Raw genomic sequence first — 19,313 nt, 5'->3', positions numbered from 1 at the left:
TAAAAAAAAATCATATTTGCATGCAAATTTTTCAATCTATATAACTTCTATATAGAGATAAGTAGTTGAAGAACGGTTTATAAATGTTGCAGGTCCGTTGGGACAGTGAAACTCTAAAAGTAAGGAATATTTCTTCCAGAGATGGACTGGAACGTCTGGGTCCTAACCCTTCTGGTGGGAAGTAAACTCCATGAGCCACAGTAAACCATGGAAGTCAATTCAGTTTTTAAAGTGTTTGGCAGAATAAATGCATAAAATACACCCTTTTTTGTGAGCTTTAGGCGTTTAGATGTCATTCTAGGCAAGTCAAGAAATATTATCATGTTGCTGTCGAAAGCTGTAACTTCAACCTACCTCCACTGACGGTCCCTTTCCTTTAAAGTATTTCCACATAGCTTTTGCAAATCGTTTGCATCACTTCCTGAAATATCGTAGCACCTAAATCTCATCAAACACACATGTTTGATTGTTGGGGGGGATTTTATCACACCAAACAACCCAGAAGTTATGCTCACTCTCATTCAAACATGGCATCCTTCCACAAGAGGCCCCCAGTGTTTGTAGGAGAATGATGTGACATCAACACCCATCTGTAATTTGTTGGTGGGTGGAGTCAGAAGTAACTGATATATTGTTAGAAAGATGGATAAATACTATTAATGATCTGATTGTTAGATTTTTATTCGATGTATGTCCTTTTTACACAGCATTCGTTTAATAGTCTTACTAGAATAAAAAACAAACAAACAGGCTGGTCTTCAGCCTTCTGATGGTGAAGATGTTATGTTGTGTATTGTATTTCCTTATCTTACAGCAGACAGTCACTTTATTTAGTATTTCATGAGCGTGGTCTCCATTTGTTTTGCAGTACAGTTATAAATAAACTGTGTTTAGACCATGAGCAGTTCCAATGTTTTTGATGAAATAAAAATATGAATCTTAACAATGGCTCTATCTGTTGTTTTCAATATAAAACCATGGTGGCCAAAATGGTTTAGGATTTTTTTCTTTTTTTTTTTTTGAGGAAATATCAATATTTGCATAACAAAGCTTTATGATTGTCTGTTTTGTGTGTCACTGAGATGGACTGGGGTCATGTACAGTGTTTACCCTGACCAATGATCATTGGAGATAAGCAATGGACGGATCATTCATCCCTTGTTTAGCTACCCAATTAAAGCTATTTTACTTCTTTGATAAAATAACCTTAATGTTATAGATTTTGACAATGTAGGCCACTGTGCAACATCCCTGAATCCAAACTAGAATATATAGAAATACACAGTCAAATCTACCCTGAACCTTTTATATTGGCCATTAGCAAAAGCCTCAAGTCAGGCTGGATCTAAATAAATATATGATCACTTTCCTAAAATAATGGCCTAAGTCATTTTTGCCAAAAGGGTTTTTGTTTTTCTTGTTTTGATTTATTTATTTTATTTTTATTTTATTTTTTTGTGGGGGGGGGGGGGGCTAAAGCCTCTCTTGGCAAAAAAGAGGTGGAGATTTTTATTTTATCTAAACTTAAAAAAAAGTTTAGATAAGCTTTGGGAAGCTTCTCAAAAAGCTTCCCAAAGATTTTGGGAAGTTTTGGGAACTGCCTTTGGCATTTATGTATTTTTATTTATAGACCAACCCAAAGCAACACCAGGTAGTGTGACTATATTTGGTATAGGTCACCAAATAGTGACTTATTTTGAAAGTTCACTGGAAGTGACATAAGATTTATTTATTTTGTTACTATTCGAGCCTTGCATTAATTTAGCTTAAAATTTAAATGTACAGTTGAATGACAATAAAGTGACTCTGTGTCTATGTATGTCTATGTCTAGGCAACAGTCACCAACAGTACACTATGTATGAAATGTTATATTAGTCTAACTTTCATTGCTCTGCTTTATGCTGTTAATTTCATTTTGTGCTGTTATAAAAAAAAATACTGTTAAAACCGCCTAATATATCCCAATATATAATAATATTTTATTTTTCCATAAAAGCAAAAACTCTACAATTAGGTAATAAATGTCAAAGTTATATGGTTTAAATCTCGTTACACGGTCTATTTTTTAAATTGTTTTATCTATTTTATTTTACTTTTTAAAATGATAAAATATTATTAATTTTCAGTCTTACATCTTTAGCGTATCTTCACTGATTTCTTGGAAACAAATAGTAACATTACAAACCTAACGACGCTCACGGTAACTGCCATGACAAGGAAAGAAAAATGCAGATTGTACAATTCTGCCAGAAATCACAGCTGCAAACTGCACGGCAGGTACGTTACAGAGAGTGGGTGCGCCGTACGAGGGTTGCCATCGAGGACGGAAACCCCCGTTTGCGTGAAGCAGGAAACACTTGGAAGCGTTTGAACGATTTGTTAACCTCTGGGGGATGGAAGATTATATAAAATGAAAATCGGAGTTGGTACATTTAGCTGTTCCTGCAGCCGTGAACGTTTGCGTTTGGGGCACGGGTTGAATCCGCGCTGGAAATACCCCCTGCAGCATTTCCACGCTACCTGCCTCATGGCAACCCCTCTTAAAGGCACAAGCACAAAATGCGCCAAACGAGAAGCGCCTGGCAACACTACGGCACTGTCTATCATTTTAGGACTAACATATAGATATTCTTCTCTTGGTGACAGGTACGTAACGCTTTTAATTAATTAAAACGTAAACGTATTTAATATAATATGTGTAATTTTTAAGACCCTACATTCGTCTCGATATGAGGTCTGACTCACTCAGACAGCTGGGTGATGCGGGTACATATGAGACGCCTATGAATAAGAAAGCGTCAGATGTAACCTGTCATTTTGTGAGATTTCTAAAAGAGCTGCTTTGTCTTTGACTCATAATTCACTCCAAGTCGTTGAATATATGGAGGCTTTAGTCAAACATAATTCGTTGCTATTTTAACAGCTCATTGACGTTCACGTCACAGTTCAGTTGCTCTAAAGATTGAAGGGTTTATGAAATATTTGCGACGTTTGAGTAAACATCTGTGTGTGATTTCTGCTCTGCCGGTAACAATAAGGCGCGGACATCATCAGTACCCATGGAGACTAGCTCTCCAATGCAGTGTTGGCGTTGCATAGAGACTGAGAAACACTAAATATGAACGGCGATGCTCTGAATGACACCGCTGTTTTTCAGCTAAAAAAAACCTCTCCTTCCTTTACTTGTTGAATTGCTGCGTTTTTCTTTATTTTTTCCCCACTGACGTCTTTTTTTATTATTATTAGGCTATTTCTTCCTCCACTGCAACAGGATTGCACAAGTCTCCGGGATGGGTGATTGGCATCGGAGGAGGCACGCATCTTCAAATAGCAAATTCCAAAGCGCAGATTTGAATGAGTGGCTGGATGAATGCATGAATGCATGAATGAAAGAAGACAGAGCTGGATACCCTCTGGCTGTATGATGCATTTTACCTCCCTATTATAGGTCCCCTTTTAAGCACCAACAGGAAAACAGCCATTACCCTTCAGTGCTTCATCTGGATGAAAATATGGACACCTTCAGAGGACGCATTTTGATTCAACATGCCCAGGAACTATGAGGTATTTCAAGCCGCTGTTAAATTGTCAATACTGAATTGGGTTTAGCCAATTTTCCCCCCGACATTACGTAACATAATGTCAGCCAGCATACATCAAATATGTGCAGAAAACGACTCCAACTTAAACTGGGGACCTGAAATTTGTAACATGTCGAATGATTATCTTTTCTAAAAGTGTGGTAGAAGAGAATTGTTCTTGTTGATATTCCCCCTTTTTTGACATAAAAGAAAGGACATGAATATCTTAGCTCTGGTTCGCATTCCCAGAATTTCACGTATTTTATCTCTATGCTTTAATTTCATTTTGTGAATGATGATAAATAGAGCTGTAGTGATGATGTAACCTACAGACAAATCCTTGAGCCGCTCCATGAGCAGTGAATAATAGGGCCTACAGCAAGAACATTATGAGCAGCCGTAAGTGGCACATTTAGTGATTCACTCATACTTGTAAAAATCCGTGCTGCCAGTCAAAATTAAATTGCACAGAATAAAACAAAGCAAAACACTTTAAGTCACCTGGTTTTAGGCAGTTATTTGTCTGCCTATGTTGTTTGTTGCTGGTTTGGGCCGCTGCAGTGTGTTAAAAAAAATTTTCATGGCCTCTTTGACCAATATAAAGTAGCCCTCTATTGTAAGGTGAAAGGGAAATTATATATTCTACTAGCAGCGATCTGAAAAGTGCGGCATGTCATTGTGTTCAGAGTCTATTTCCTGTAATATCCTTGAGTAAAGTTCAGTTCGGGTCTGTCTACGGGAAGTTTGAGTCTCTGAAACTGTGGAAAGACTTGAAAATTGCTGTTCATGGATCGATGCTCTTCGTCCAGTCTGAGCTAGAGCTACTTTGGGAAGAAGAAGCTCCAAACATTTCAGTCTCCAGATGTGCAAAGCTATAGCCCAAAATTTCTGCAGCTGTATCTGTAGGAAAAGTAGTAGAAAGCATTAGCTCAGAGGATCTGAATACAAATGCATACCACGCTAATAAAAACACGGAAAACTATTTATGATCATTATCGTCTACCTCAAAATTCTACACTAATGTGTGTTGATCTATTACCTAAAGCCTGAATAAAACACATCACAGGTAGAGGTTGTTACATTCCTAAAATAATGAAATGTTTGAGGTATGAAAAGATGTTCAGGACACAGTATGTAGGGGTGAAATGTTTTCTGGGTTTGTTTCATTCGTACACCTCCACATCTCACATCACATATGAATTCCACATTCCACCGCAAGGGTCCACAGAAATTTTAAAGTCTGTAGGTTTATGATAGATTTACTTTAGTACACACTGGCTCTAAAATAAGGCGTTTAGATTATATGTCACAATGTTCTTTGAATTTAAAAACAAGCATCTGCTCAATATGAGTGGCAACAATCAATGATCCGTTTCACCCACTTTAACCTGAGATTGTTCAGTCACTTTTTGCTTCGTTGGTCAATAAATCATTTTCAAACCCAACTTTTCCATGTTTCACTGCAGTCCCACTTCCCGCTGACCATAGAAATAACAATGCACATACCAAAAATACCCCAAGCTTCCCTGAAAAGGCATTTTTGAGTAAAAACGTAGAGCCACGCACCAACACAAACCGAAAATGTACTCAAGATTTAATACAAGTCGCCACATTGTGTTGTTGGAGCTCCAACGTGTCGCTTTCTCTTGTCTCACTCAGCAGCCTGGCCAGTCAGTAGGGATGTTGGCCGCCGTGGAACATGGTCCCATCCTGTGCAGCGACTCCAACATCCTCTGCCTCTCGTGGAAGGGCCGGGTCCCCAAGAGCGAGAAGGACAAGCCGGTGTGCCGGAGACGCTACTACGAGGAGGGCTGGCTCGCCACGGGGAACGGGAGAGGAGTCGTCGGGGTGACGTTCACTTCGAGTCACTGCAGGAGGGACAGAAGTACACCGCAGAGAATCAATTTTAACTTGCGAGGACACAACAGTGAGGTATTTTAGTGATATTTTGTCATACTCAATGTGTAATTTGCAATAATTAAGAACATAAGTGTCTTTATGGCCGCTGTCAATGGTTCGGGGATATGTACACTCTTCGAATACTTTTTTAGGCTCACTGTGATAGTCTTGGTTTGGACCCTCTTATACCTTAAGAGTGACATATTATGCCTCCCTGTACAGGGTATGATAGTACTATACGGCATGCAAAACATGTTCATTACATTTTTTACACAAAACCATTCTTAGATAAAGAGATTTTAGTCTGGTTAGTTTGGCCTATTTTGACCTTCTTTCAGAATGAGCTTCTTTTAGGGCCTCTTGTCACTTTAAATCCAAACAAGCTGCTGTTGTCCCTTCAACGCAACGTTTACGCTTATGCCTATAGCAAACAGGTGTGCAGTTACACTTTTGTTTTCTTTGAAAAGCTTTACCCATTCTCAAGCCAGTTTTATTAGGTTTATCGTATAATTACCCTGCGTGTGACTCAACTAGCTCAACTAGACTCTAAGCCCATTCTGTAAGATGCACCAAAACCACAGGCAATTAAACAAACCCTTAGCATATTGCTACCATGCTAGACTTCTGGTTCAGCGTTCTTAACTTGGAAAGCTCTTGTTGATTCTTTCAAACATGCTGATTGTCATTGCGGCTGAGCTGCTCATTGTTTTTCTACTCTGACTTTAAAACATATCTCAAAAAAAGGCATTTAGCTTGTCCGTGTGGGCAAATCAACAAACATGGTGTTTTGGTGGTTTCCATTGTGGTTCTTGTGCTGTTCTTGAGCATCCTAACCAATTTACTGTGACAAGTTGGGATCAGATGGTGGAAACTTGACACAATCAAAGGGCTCCTCAAATGTGGACTAGTCCTAAAAAAAAAAACCCCGATTTTGATCCGAGAAACCAACCGATTGAAAGGAAGCTATGCCAATTGTGCCAGAAGCTTATTTGCAAAATAATAAACTGTAAAAGTAAGAATCAAATCATTTTCAGCTTTTGCTTAAAGTCGCTTTCTTTGCCACAAAAGGGGCTTATTGCATTCATGAAGTTGTCATTGATTTTATTATTAGTACATATTTCTTTCTAGTGCTATTTTTATCTGCCTGTGTGCTGACTCTCCTTCCAACTGCTTTGGCTCTTAAAAGCCTGTTCTGCCTCAAAGTCTTTTTTTAGACTCGTGTTCATGCAGCACATTACTCCTGAATGTTTCTCTCTGCAGACAGCCACCTGTGCTTTTAGAAAATGGAAGAAAGCTTGCTTTGCTCCTTCGCAGGTTGTCTTGGTGCGCTGGAATGAGCCCTTCCAGAAACTGGCTACCTGTGATATGGAAGGAGGCATCTTTGTATGGATCCAGTATGAGGGAAGGTGGTCTGTGGAGTTAGTGAATGACAGAGGAGCCCAGGTGTGCAATTTCATTGTTGTGTTTCAATAAAAAAATTTTTAACAGCGCAGCATGCATTTGTAACAAATATAGACCCTGTCATCGCTGCAGTTGTTTCACACCAATACCCCTAACAGTATCTCTGATCTCCCTTCAGGTGAGTGATTTTACTTGGTCACACGACGGCACCCAAGCACTCATCGCTTACAGGGATGGCTTTGTGTTAGTTGGCTCGGTCAGCGGGCAGAGACACTGGTCCTCAGAGATCAACCTGGAGAGTCAGATCACCTGTGGCATCTGGACGCCTGATGATCAGCAGGTACAAGACGCTCTGCTGAGTTTCTAGTATCAAAACATCCTTGGTGGTATGCGTAATGTGTTAAAGAAACACTGTCTACATTTAGCAGCGGCTTAGTTATTAGTAACATAGTTATTGTTATTGAACAACTTTCCCTTAGGTGTTGTTTGGAACAGCAGATGGGCAGGTAATAGTGATGGACTGTCATGGACGGATGCTCGCTCACGTGCTGCTGCACGAGTCTGACGGCATCGTCAGCATGTCGTGGAACTGCCCCGACTTCCTGGTCGAGGACAGCACAGAGAGCGACACGGACTCCGATGACAATATCCTGCCTTTAGGTACGACCATTTTCTCCGTCTCTCTGCTCATGGCAAACGCCTAATGAACGAATGGGAAAAATCTTATGCACGTGTACTTTTCTTCCTTCTTCCAAGTCCGAAGAGTCAAGCCTTTGTTGACAGTCACCTTCTTATCAGGAGATATCAGTTTGATGAACAACTATGATGATCTTTCTCCGGCTATTATTCGTTCAGGACTGAAAGGTAAGATCCTCCAGTATGGCAATGCGACAAGGTTCAGTTTTCAGAATTGGTAAACGTAAGACAGCCATTACTCATGGGGTCTTTACTTTAATCATCCAAATTTAGGGGTGCCCAAGTCTGGACTGTTAAGGAAATAAATAAGTCTTACCTAAGGTGAAACACTGAGTCAATCAAGAACGAAACAAAATGCATTTTGATCATTATTTTATTCAGAAATTAAGCAAAGAATATAGCAATGACTCCCCTGGCTAGTCCAGGGAAGTGAAGAAAGGATAAAAATACATCGTTTTAATATCCACCAGCCCTCTTACAAAGATGGGAGAAAAAGGGAGGATCCCACCCGTTTCAGTTTACTTCACAACTCTGGTATTTGCACCTGCAGACTGTGACCCTGGATGGTTCAAACCCAGATCAGAAATACCCTTTATTATGTGTTTCCAGCGAGCTGCCTCCAACATGAAGGGTCCTTTATAGCTAAAATTGATTGCTTGATTGATCGATTGTAATAAAACAAAGTTTTGACATAACAGGACCTTGAAGCTTCAATTCTACAACTGTTAGATGCATCCCTGCTCCAACACATCAGCATGTGTTCAGCTCTTCAGAGTCCTTGTATCGGGCCATTCATTTTATTCAGGTGTGTTGGAGAAGGGAAGTATCTACGAGTTTGCAGGACGCTAGCTCTCAAGAACAGGACTTGGGCTATGCCAGACCAATTCTAGGTCTTGAATTTGTTTATTGAGAAACAATATTGTTGTTGCCACTTCAGGTTCCAGCTCACATGAGTAAAAATTACAACTTTGTTGTCTACAAATTTCTCTCTAATTTAATTTTCCTCACTGTAGATGTGGAAGCCCAGTGGTGCTCTCAGGGAGACCTCTTGGCTGTGGCTGGCATGGAGAAACACGGGCTCCCAGCTGACACAGCCTGTGCATCCATCATGAGGAATGCTCTTGTTAAGTTCTACAATGTACAAGGAGAGCACATATACACTCTGGAAACACCTGCACAGGTTAGTCTCTCCATAAAGCTGCAATATGGAACTTTTATGAAAACCTTTTTTTTTTAATTATTATTATTATTATTATTATTATTATTATTATTATTATTATTATTATTATTATTATTATTATTATTATTATGTGGTGACAGTATAAGACAAATAATCTATGAAAAAAATCAAGCTCCTGTGGCCTCGCCCAGTGCTCCCAGTATTCACTGCAGAAATACACAACACAGTCAGAAACAACCAATCAGAGCCAGAGGGAGGGTTTTAGCGCTGTCAATCACTCTTGTACTCACCAAACCTTTTGCTCTTTGCTAAGCTACAGTTGGTTCACTACAACATAGCCTGTCACGAATGCTAAGGCTAGTTAGCATCGCTACCAATGACGGCGGGTAAACAGTTTTCCTGTAACGGTAAGTAATTTTTCCACCATAAGCAAATTGAGCAGCATCCAGGAGGTTGATTGGCATGGCTTAGATCTCCTGGCTCTAATTATTTTAGGCATAGTTTCTTTAGTTTTTTATTATTATAAAGATTTTACAAGATAGCAGTGTAAAGAGACTAAATATTTATATAGTTTTTTACACAAGATAAGCAGAAAGCTTGAACCTTTCCATATTTTGTCGGATAGCAAATAGAAACTTTAATGTATCCCATTGTGATTTTATTCAAATAGACTCACAGAAAGTGCATAATTGCTAAGTGGAAAGACAACAACACATCTTTTGTTACTTGCAAACATATCGCCATATTTGGTGGAAAACTACCATCAAACATCACCCTGAACACACCAACCCCACAATTAAACATAATGGTGGCATCGTCATGATGTGGAACCCCATTCTTCAGTGGAGACAGGGAACATGGTCAGAGTTGATGGGAACATGCGTGGAGCTAAATACAGGGTAAAGAAATTGTTTATGGATGCACAACAATTCAGACTGGGGTGAAACTTTACTTTTTAGCACATCAATGAACGGAAACCTACAGCCAGACCTACAATGGACCGGTTTAGATCAAAGCACATTCATTGTTTTAGCGTCCCAGTCAAAGTCCGGACCTTAATCAAATCTAGAAGTTGTGGCAAGACTTGTTGTCTGCAGATGCTCACCATCTAATCGGCCCAAACTTCAGCTGTCTTAGACAAAAAAATGAGCGAAAATGTCCATCTTCGCCTGTCCTAAGTTTAAAGAGATATACCCCCAATAATTAAAGTATTAATTCTGGGTTGGGGTCTGAGTACAAACGTCTGCCTCACTTTGCAGATTTTCATTTCCCTTAAAAACTATACACTATTTTATGAAGTTCTATAAAAAATCCAAGTGTTTACATGGTGCAAATTTTTGGTTAAAATGTGGCAAAGTGTTGAAAACACCAATGAATATGAAAATTCTTGCAAGGCTTCACATCTGAGACAGTTAGCTACATAAGTACCGTAGAAGTGCACAGATCTGTGGTTGCTCTGTTTCAGAGGCCCATCACCACCATCTGCTGGGGTCACAGAGACTCTCGCCTGTTCCTTGCATGTGGAGCAGCTCTCTATGTGGTGCGTGTGGAGCACAGAGTGGCCAGCCTCCAGCTCTTGTGCCAGCAGGGTATTGCGAGCGCCCTGCGCGAAGAGAAGGACGTTGGGAAACTGAACATGCCCTCGCTACTCTGCTCTTACGTTACCTCTGCTTTCATACCGACCATCAAGGTATTTCGCTTCGGCGTATTTCCTAAAACCTACTGTTGTGTGGCTGGGTCATGCTGATCCTGCTGGGGAAGTGAGCAGAGGTCATCAGACTCTCACATTTTCATATTGCCCCCTTGAGCAACCAGAAATCTTTCCTTTCTCTGTTCCAGCCTCCAATTCCTGACCCCAACAACATCCGCGACTTTGTCAGCTACCCCACGTCCGGGAACGAGCGGCTGCACTGCACCATGAAGCGAGCAGAGGATAGTCCTGAGGCAGGCGGCCCCTGCTACACGCTGTACCTGGAGTATCTTGGGGGGCTGGTGCCTATTCTCAAGGGAAGGCGCATCAGTAAGCTCAGGCCTGAGTTTGTCATTATGGATCCAAAAACTGAAGGCAAGCCTGGTGAGTTCACAATTGACCCTAATATTATTCAGAAAGTGTGTGTGTAATTTTCAGAGATGCACGGAGAAATCGGAGAGCAAATTTGCCCTTCATCTACCCCAGATGTTGATCAGTCTCAAATGCAAAAAAAAAAACCAAAACAGATTTTTCTAATCATTAATTGCACCAAAACTATAAACCATATTCACTCTGTAAATATGTTGTTGTTATTCAGTTTCTGATGGATCTAAAACAGCTACATACAATATATATTGTTGATCAGGTTTTTTTTATATTATTGTTAAATTATAAAAACTTTGTGCATTCTTTTGATTAAGAAAGTCCAGTCAAGTTTATTTGTACATTTCAGCAAAACCACAGTGGTTTACATCATAAAAACATAACACAGTCACCAATTATGAAACAAAAACCATTATCAAAATCATCAAATACAGCTCTGGAAAAAATTAAGGGACCACTGCACTGAACCCCATTGAAAACCTCATGGCTATTCCACGAAATATTAATTTCTGAACTTGTCTTAGTTCAATTAGTATTGTTGTTTCTAAATGAATCTGAACTTGTTTTATTTGCATTATTTGAGGTCTGGAGGAACTGCATCTTTTTTTGTTTATTTGACCATTTCTCATTTTCTGCAAATAAATATTTTTGTTTAGTAATCAAAAATATTTGATTTTTGAACCAGTGTGAGGACTTTAGAAGTGGGGCGATGTGCTCTGTCTCCCTGGTCTTTGTGAGATCAGGAGCAGCAGCGTACTGCATCTGCTGCGGCTGATGCTGATTGACTTTTCAGGCAGAACTGTGAAGACATTGTTGCAGTAATCAATGCGACTAAAGATAAAGTGAAAGGAAAGGGCAATGTGAGCCAGCTGATTTTTCTCTGAAAATAGCTTATTCAAACAACCGGGACTAGTTTTACACAATACAATGGCATTTCAACAAGATCTTAGCAATTGGCTGCTGGACATTTTATTCATTTTTTGTGTGAAATACTTAAAAAAATGTTCCAATCTGGCTCAGAATGCCTTATTGATGTATCTCGCTATGGATGGTAGGGAAAGATGAGCCATAAGGCAGCATTGGATAGGAGATAAAAACACAGGTGCTCAAACACACTTTCATTGCTTTCCAGAAGGGATCTGAGTGCTGTGTTCTAACCATTTGCCAGGAGGAAGAACAAACGCATTCTCCTCTCTGATGTAACATGATTTGTGGCCTGATTCAGAAATAGCCTGTGCGAGGATCGGGCATTTGGCTCGTTAAATCATTTTTATGCAACAGAAATTTAATGCTGCGTTCGTTTTTTTGTTTGCTCAGAAATCTTCAGTACCGCTTGTGTTTCTTGTTCCAGAGGACGTGTGTGTGAATCCCATGATCTCCTACGCAGACAGCTGTAACTGCTCCGACTCCAGTGACATTGACTTGAGTGACGAGTGGGTGGGGAAGAAGTCGCCAAAGTTATCCCGCGGAAACAGGTTACCGAGTCGGAAATGATGTCGATGAAGCCTTTGCACATTTAGGATTTGTCAATTGATGCTGTTACTTTAACAAGTATAACAATTTTTTATTTATTTTTTTTTTAGGTTAAATATGGATTCAAGAAAATCCCCCAAACTTTCACGCGCCAATCAAGAAGGGCAGCGGTCGCCACGGCTACCAACTAGAAAGCCTCTGGTTCGGTCACCCAGTCTGACACGCCGTGAGTTTACAATGGATGGAAACACAGAGGTACTGACCTTTACCCAATTATTTGTCAAAGCTGTTTGACGTCTTCAAACATAGATTATAAGATATGAGCAGTACCTTGATAATGTAATGTTAATACTCTTTTACTCACATTTTGGTACATTACAACCATTTTTATTTTATTGGGGTTTTATGTGGTCAACCAACAAAAAGTTGTGCATAATTATTAAGATGGGGGGAAATTATATGAGAAAGGATTCCACTTTTTTATGAATAAATCTCCCTGGGTCAATATTTAGCCTATCTTGCAGCTTCAAGTCTTTTCCAGTATGTCTAAGTTTCACTGCAAAATAGCTCAGGGTGAGTCAGTCTGATGAGCATCTTGACATTCAATGTCTTGCCTTTGGATACTTTGGCATGTGGTGTGGAAAGCTGGAGTCAAACATACAACCTTCGTATTACTATTTGATTACTCTCACCACTGAAATTCAGTTGGTGGTATCAGAGTGAAGAGGTGAAATAAGGTGAAAATATCTGGAGATATTCAGTAAATCACATTTAAGGCCAAGCAAACCAGGGAAGTAATCTTCCACTGGTTTTTCATCTTATGCAGGAAACCAACCGATTGCATATCAACAAGTACACCAGTTATAATCCTGAAACTGCAGAATTTTTTTTTTCTTCTTTTTGTTTTCATTATTAATTTTTTTTTTCAAATTGATGTACATAAATTAACACAACAGATCAAATTCCCACCCATTGCTTACAAATGGGCTCATCATAAAACACTTACACAGTCAAGACAACATGATAAATACACCAAAAATTGATCCAAATCTTTCCACAAGCATACAAAAAAAAAGACAGTTACACAAGCTACTAAGCAGTGTAGCAGCGGAACTGTCATTAATAGTCTTTCCTTGGAGGCCCTAGTCCTCGACGCGGATGTCGCGGGTTCGACTCCAATACGAGCCACTAGCCACTATGCACTAATACTAATACTAATTTAGTAATTTTCTACTTTTACTCTTCCACAGCACAATTACCTTGCACAAGTCACATCTAACATTTGGGGAACAAAGTTCAAAATTGTAGGACTCGCCTCTTTCCTCCCAGCCAATCTTGGTGCAGGTAAATCTCACAAAAATGTCCGATGCGGGTATGATTGGTCTATAAAACAGTTTATGATTAATGTTTTTTTCTTCTTCTTTTTTGTGTATTCAGTGATTTATAAGACTAGTTTGCTTCATCTGCAACCGAGGCAAATGACCATCTACCTTCCTGAAGTGCGAAAGATTTCTCATGACTTCATGAGCCTGCCTGTGTTCAACCCCAATGTGTTCAGTGAGGACGAAGATGACCTACCAGGTACCAATGACAGCACAAGTTTCAATTAAAAAACATGGGAAATTATTAATATATGATGATATTTCAATGTCTTTGGGTAAATTTCTGCTCTGTGTCTTCTTAAAGTGATGGGGCCATCTGGAGTAGCCGGAGACAACCCACCTTGTACCGTCAATATTCCCATTGCTCCCATCCACAGCCCAGCTCAAGCCATGTCTCCAACTCAAAGTATTGGACTTGTTCAATCCCTCCTGGCCAATCAGAATATTCAGCTTGACGTACTAACCAATCCGACAGCCACAGCCGCAGCAGCGGCTGCAGCGGCGGCTGCCTCAGTCTCGGTCCCCGTCCCTGATCATGGCCAAGATGCTGTTGCGTCACCATACCCTGTTCCAACTAGATACTCAAATCATAGTCAGGGGATTTTCAGTGGGTTAGACATGGGTGCTCTTCTCCCTGGTACTCTGCCTCCCCCACCACCTCCTCACCATCTACCGCCACAGCCTCACTCGCAGCGGGCTCACTCACAGCAGCCTCGCCAGCAGCCATTGAAACAGTCCCATACGGTGCAAACGCAGCAGCTGCAGCAGCAGCAGCAACAACAGAAGATGCATCATCAACTGCAACAGCAGCAACTACAGCACCATCCGTCCCAGTCACAACAGCAGCAACACCACCATCAGTCCCAGACACAACAACAGCAGCAACACCACCATCAGTCCCAGACACAACAACAGCAGCAACACCACCATCAGTCCCAGACACAACAACAGCAGCAACACCACCATCAGTCCCAGACACAACAGCAGCAGCAGCAACAACAACAGCCACAACATCAACAGCTGCAGCAGCTGCATCACCCACAGAATCTACATCAACAGACCCAACATCATCAACACCAGGCTCAACAGCACCCGCCAATGCAACAGACCCAACAGCAGGCGGCATCTCAGCAGTTCCAACAACAGCAGCAAATCCAACAGCAGCAGCACCAGATGCAGCTGCAGCACGAGCAGATGCAGCAGCAGCAGCAGCAGATGCAACAGCAGCAGCAGCAGATCCGGCAGCAGATCCAGGAGATGAGGCAGCAGCAGCAGCAGTTGCAGCAGCAACATCAGCAGATCCAGCAGCAACATCAGCAGATGCAGAGGCAGCACCAACAAATGCAGCAGCAGCTAAAAATGCAGATGTCACTGCCGCCGCCTCCCACTGGCTATCCAACCATTTCCCTACAACAGATCCATCTTCTTCCTTCAATCCCTCCTCCCACCACTGTGCCTGAGCTGGACAGGGGGGACCACACACACACGCTGAAGCCAACTCTTCCACGGACGTTACCTCCTTCCTTCAGCGACACAGATGGAGCTGTGGAGATTCAGATGAGGAAGGTAAACCCCCCACCTCCGTACCCAGGGACCGTGGTGTCTGCGGCAGCGGCTACAGCAGCTGCTGCTCCTCAAACGTTCATAACAAACTGTGACAGCCCAAGTGTCCTGGCTCCCGATCCCTGCCTCAAGAAAGACGAATTTTTGCTTCACCCAGTCACTTTGCAATACCCAACACCTCTGGGGTATGAACGGATCACCACTTTTGACAGCAGTGGCAATGTAGAGGAGGTGTGTCGCCCACGGAGACGCCTCATTCGCAATCAGAATGCATACTCTGTTCATGGCATTGGAGGTTCGGCAACTCTTAAAGTCACTTCCACTGAAAATAAAAAAATTCAATTACCATACAGCTCAGCCACATTGAGTCGTCTGTCTGTCCCTCGGTATTCTATACCAAGTGGAGACCCTCCTCCATACCCAGATCCAGCCAATCAGGTAACTGCTACTCTTCCTCCGCCTCCTCAGAAAATCGACAGCAGTCTGATTCATGCAACTCTACGTCGTGAGCACAGAGATGTGGGACTCAAAGTGCCACAGATGATGGACAGCTCGAGAACTTTGCCCACCAAGGCGAAAATGAACAGCGCGTTGTCGCTTTCCTACCAGCAGAGGGTGCCCACTGCGTTGTACACGTGCACACAGTGCAGCAGTAACAGCAGTAGCACCAGTGTCAGTGTAACCGGAGGGGGGACTACAAGTAGTGGCATCGCAGGCGGCACGGTGGTAAGGCAAGACTTCCCACCAGGCAAAGGGGCTCATCACAGCACCATCATAGTGCACTCCAAAAGTGCCTCGCCGCTGGCGTCTCAGTCGTCTTACAGCCTACTGGGAGCGGTAGATAACAGCCGGGACAGAACAGTGTATGTAAACTCTGCGTTTACTGAAGACGAGACGCTAAATCAGCAGTGTCACCTTGAGAAATCTGTTCGCCAGTTGAATCTGGGCGATGGCAGTATGACAGTCAAACGCCCTCCGCCTTATCAGTGGGACACCTCCACTGCAGAGGACTTCTGGCTTACTCCAGAGCAGACGATGTTAGCCCCGCCACCAGGAAATCCTAAACCACCCCCTCTCATTATCAGTCAGGCTCAGCACTTGGATGTTTCTCGGCTTCCTTTTGTCCTCACAACGAAGCCTCCAACCAGTCTGAACACAAGCACTCTTACTTTCCCATCAGGATACCAGATATCCCTCTCACCTTTCCCCCCAGGTGTGGGTCACAGTGGACCTCCACTCCAGACCCTACAGAACCCTCCACCACAGTGTCCCCCAAATGAAGTAGTCACCTCGGTATCCTTTGCCCAACAGGATCCTAGTTTGGTCTTACCACCAGGGTACCCTCCAAACTTGGCTAACTTGGCTTGCTGTCCTCTCCCTCCATTGTATCCTGGAGCTAGCTCATGTGCTGGACTTCAGCTTCACCCTGTCAGTTTACATCCTTGGAATCCTTACCCCTGTCCACCACCAATGCAAGATCCTCCAGCTCCTCCCCTGCCGACCAAAACTCATCAGATTTTAGAAAAGCCTCTACTCTCCCCACCTCCTCCCACTGCTCCACCTCCACCACCTCCACTACCACCTCCTCCCCCGCCCACTGAGTTGATTCCATCCAAAAGTGCCACAGAAGACCAAGCAGATTCTGCTAGCAATTTTCCCGAGCCGTCATCCCTTAATGAAAGCCCCGTTCCTCAGGAGTCGGAACGCTACAGCAAGAAGAGCCGCAAAAGGCTCGACAGCAGGGCAGAGGAGGGCAACATGCCCACAGTCTCTGAGAGCAGATCCAGAAAGGAAGGGCGGGCGCTCTCTGACTTCAACACCCTCATATCCAGCCCAAGGCTCGGCAGTAGAGAGAAGAAGAAGCCCAAGGGGCAGAGAGAGCAACTCAGTAAGACTAAGAAAATGAGCAGGACAACGAACGAGTTCCAGGACAGCTCAGAAAGTGAACCAGAGCTGTTTATTAGTGGCGACGAGCTCATGAACCAGAATCAGAGTAGCAAAAAGAGCTGGAAGAACAAGAGGAGCCTGCGTATGGCAAGTGAGCTGGAAGAGATTAAGTGCCGCAAGGCCAACGAAAGAGAGGACCGCAGTTTAGGTATCCAAGGGTTTGTCTATGTCATGGCCAATAAGCAGCCGCTCTGGAACGAGGCTACGCAGGTCTATCAGCTTGACTTTGGCGGTCGGGTCACTCAGGAGTCAGCAAAAAATTTTCAGATAGAGCTGGATGGCAGGCAGGTAATGTGAAAAGCAACGACGTAAGAGTTTTAATGGTGACCGAATAACTTTCTGAAACAATAAGTGCTGTTTTTCTGATGTTCTCTGCTCTTTCAGGTGATGCAGTTTGGGCGAATAGACGGGAACGCTTACATCCTGGATTTCCAGTACCCTTTCTCAGCCGTGCAGGCGTTTGCTGTCGCCTTGGCCAATGTGACTCAAAGACTGAAATGAAGAGTGGTTTTGCCGGTGTTGTTGTTCTGTACTGGTATTAGACTCTGATACTCGGGACTGAGACACACTTATTAGTTTTTTTTCCCTGATTTTTTTTATTTTTTATTTTTTTTATTTGGCTGTTCACATACTTGTGATTCACAGTTAGTATCAAAAGCAAAGTCAGCTTGTCAAGTACTGATGGAAGCAGTTTATCAAGAACTTTGACTTAATGCTGTTGTTCAGAAATATAATTTAGAATAAATATTATAAATAAATATGTCTTTACATAATTGATATTAATTTTGAATTAAACAAATGCAATTTCTGAGGATAGATAGAATTTAGAATACATTGCCTCTAAGCCATACCATAGGATATCTAAAACAAATATTGCACTTTTTAAAATTTATTTAAAAGGAATCCAGTAAAGAAGACTGGTTTTACTATTCGTTGTTTTTAGGATTTTGCTCACTTTGCTGTTTCAAATCTCATTCCAGGCCAGGATTAGGCGAGATTTGTTTAATTTTTTCTGCAATATTCTTTCAATGAGTGAGTCATTGCATCTGAAAGACTTGAGCAAAGTTTGGCATTGTATTTATGTTACTTCTATGAAGTGATGCAATGAGCGTTAAAATCCATCTTTTGGCAAAAATATTACAATTTGATTCAGTGAGGCAGTAATATTTCATCGAGGCTTGCATTTTACATTTGTACATTTAGTTATATTTCGTGTAATTCTATATCCCAAACACTGTTTTTGTTTACAGAAATCCTCCCGTTGCTGGTTGATTAAGTATTTGAGTGCCATATGTAAGCTAAAGTGAAATCTTACTCTTTTTTTTCTTTTCTTTTTTTTGCTGGGTGTTTATGATGCTACTTGAATCCTGCATTTGAATGTGAAGTGCTGTAGTTTCACTATTTGGAAATCAGTGCTGCTTTGAATAGATAGAGCTTTTGTGCAATAATCCTACCTACACAGAACTGATGTTGTAATTGCAAAGGAAAACATAAAGCCGCTTGCCACACTGTGGATTTAGCAAGTGACCTGCGTTTAGATAAGAAGTGCTTATACGTTGCTAACATTTTTTTTTTCTTTTGTTTTTACTTACCAAATATTTTGTGATGTTACATCTGTAGACAAAAAAAAAAGAAAATAATTTTGCTAAAGTGTATTTATAAGTTGTTGCAGTGAGCTGTAGGAGTGAGATTCATGTAAATTTGGTGCTAATGTATAAAAAAGCTAAATTATTATTGAATGTTTGTTTCAAATTACTTTAAGGGGAAAGCCTTGGCGAGCAACAAGAAGTGCAATGATTTCATTTTACAATGCTTTTTCCCCTCTGTGCAACTTTAAAGACAGTGTTCGCCAGTCATCAGCAGTACTGCCTAATGAAGAGTTTGCAGCCAGATTCTATTTCTGTTATTCTGTGACGAAAAGAAAAGAAATGTAGGTTTGTGAAGACCTATGGGCTAGCCAAAATGTAATAAAATCTATTTATCTGCAATGTTATTGCTGCAGTTTTCTTTGTGAAGTCATTTCTCTGTTATTCCAATCTCCTGTTCACGGTACTGGAGGGGGGGGAAAGCGCAACATAAATTAACAGTTGTTTATCATTTTCAACTGTGTTACATT

General features: G+C 41.6%; 1 protein-coding gene across 2 annotated transcripts; it reads left to right on the top strand.

The window, feature by feature from the left end:
* Window positions 1-2,082: 2,082 nt before the first annotated feature.
* Window positions 2,083-19,202, top strand: tulp4b (TUB like protein 4b). 2 transcript variants are annotated; one of them, XM_044143191.1, is made up of 16 exons: window positions 2,083-2,647; window positions 3,248-3,565; window positions 5,242-5,514; window positions 6,796-6,924; window positions 7,061-7,222; window positions 7,362-7,542; window positions 7,639-7,746; window positions 8,592-8,758; window positions 10,224-10,448; window positions 10,598-10,832; window positions 12,184-12,307; window positions 12,416-12,560; window positions 13,556-13,649; window positions 13,743-13,886; window positions 13,992-17,485; window positions 17,582-19,202. In XM_044143191.1, the coding sequence occupies exons 2-16, from the start codon at window positions 3,548-3,550 to the stop codon at window positions 17,696-17,698; spliced, it is 5,616 nt and encodes a 1,871-aa protein (XP_043999126.1). In that variant the 5' UTR covers window positions 2,083-2,647; window positions 3,248-3,547; the 3' UTR covers window positions 17,699-19,202. The 2 variants fall into 2 exon arrangements, with proteins under 2 accessions (XP_043999126.1, XP_043999127.1); XM_044143192.1 differs by lacking the exons at window positions 2,083-2,647; window positions 3,248-3,565; window positions 5,242-5,514 and having other exon boundaries at window positions 6,801-6,924; window positions 7,131-7,222.
* The last annotated feature ends 111 nt before the right edge of the window (window positions 19,203-19,313 follow it).

Source organism: Gambusia affinis, linkage group LG16 (genome assembly GCF_019740435.1).
Source record: "Gambusia affinis linkage group LG16, SWU_Gaff_1.0, whole genome shotgun sequence".
Classification (NCBI taxonomy): domain Eukaryota; kingdom Metazoa; phylum Chordata; class Actinopteri; order Cyprinodontiformes; family Poeciliidae; genus Gambusia; species Gambusia affinis.
Note: the sequence above shows the minus strand (reverse complement) of the source record. Positions and strands in the feature narration are given on the sequence as shown.

Bases quoted from the DNA above. Each gene is read 5' to 3' on its own strand.
- tulp4b (XM_044143191.1), top strand. The intron at 7,543-7,638 runs GTACGACCATTT...CCTTCTTCCAAG, and splicing joins TGACAATATCCTGCCTTTAG to TCCGAAGAGTCAAGCCTTTG. The intron at 17,486-17,581 runs GTAATGTGAAAA...CTGCTCTTTCAG, and splicing joins TAGAGCTGGATGGCAGGCAG to GTGATGCAGTTTGGGCGAAT.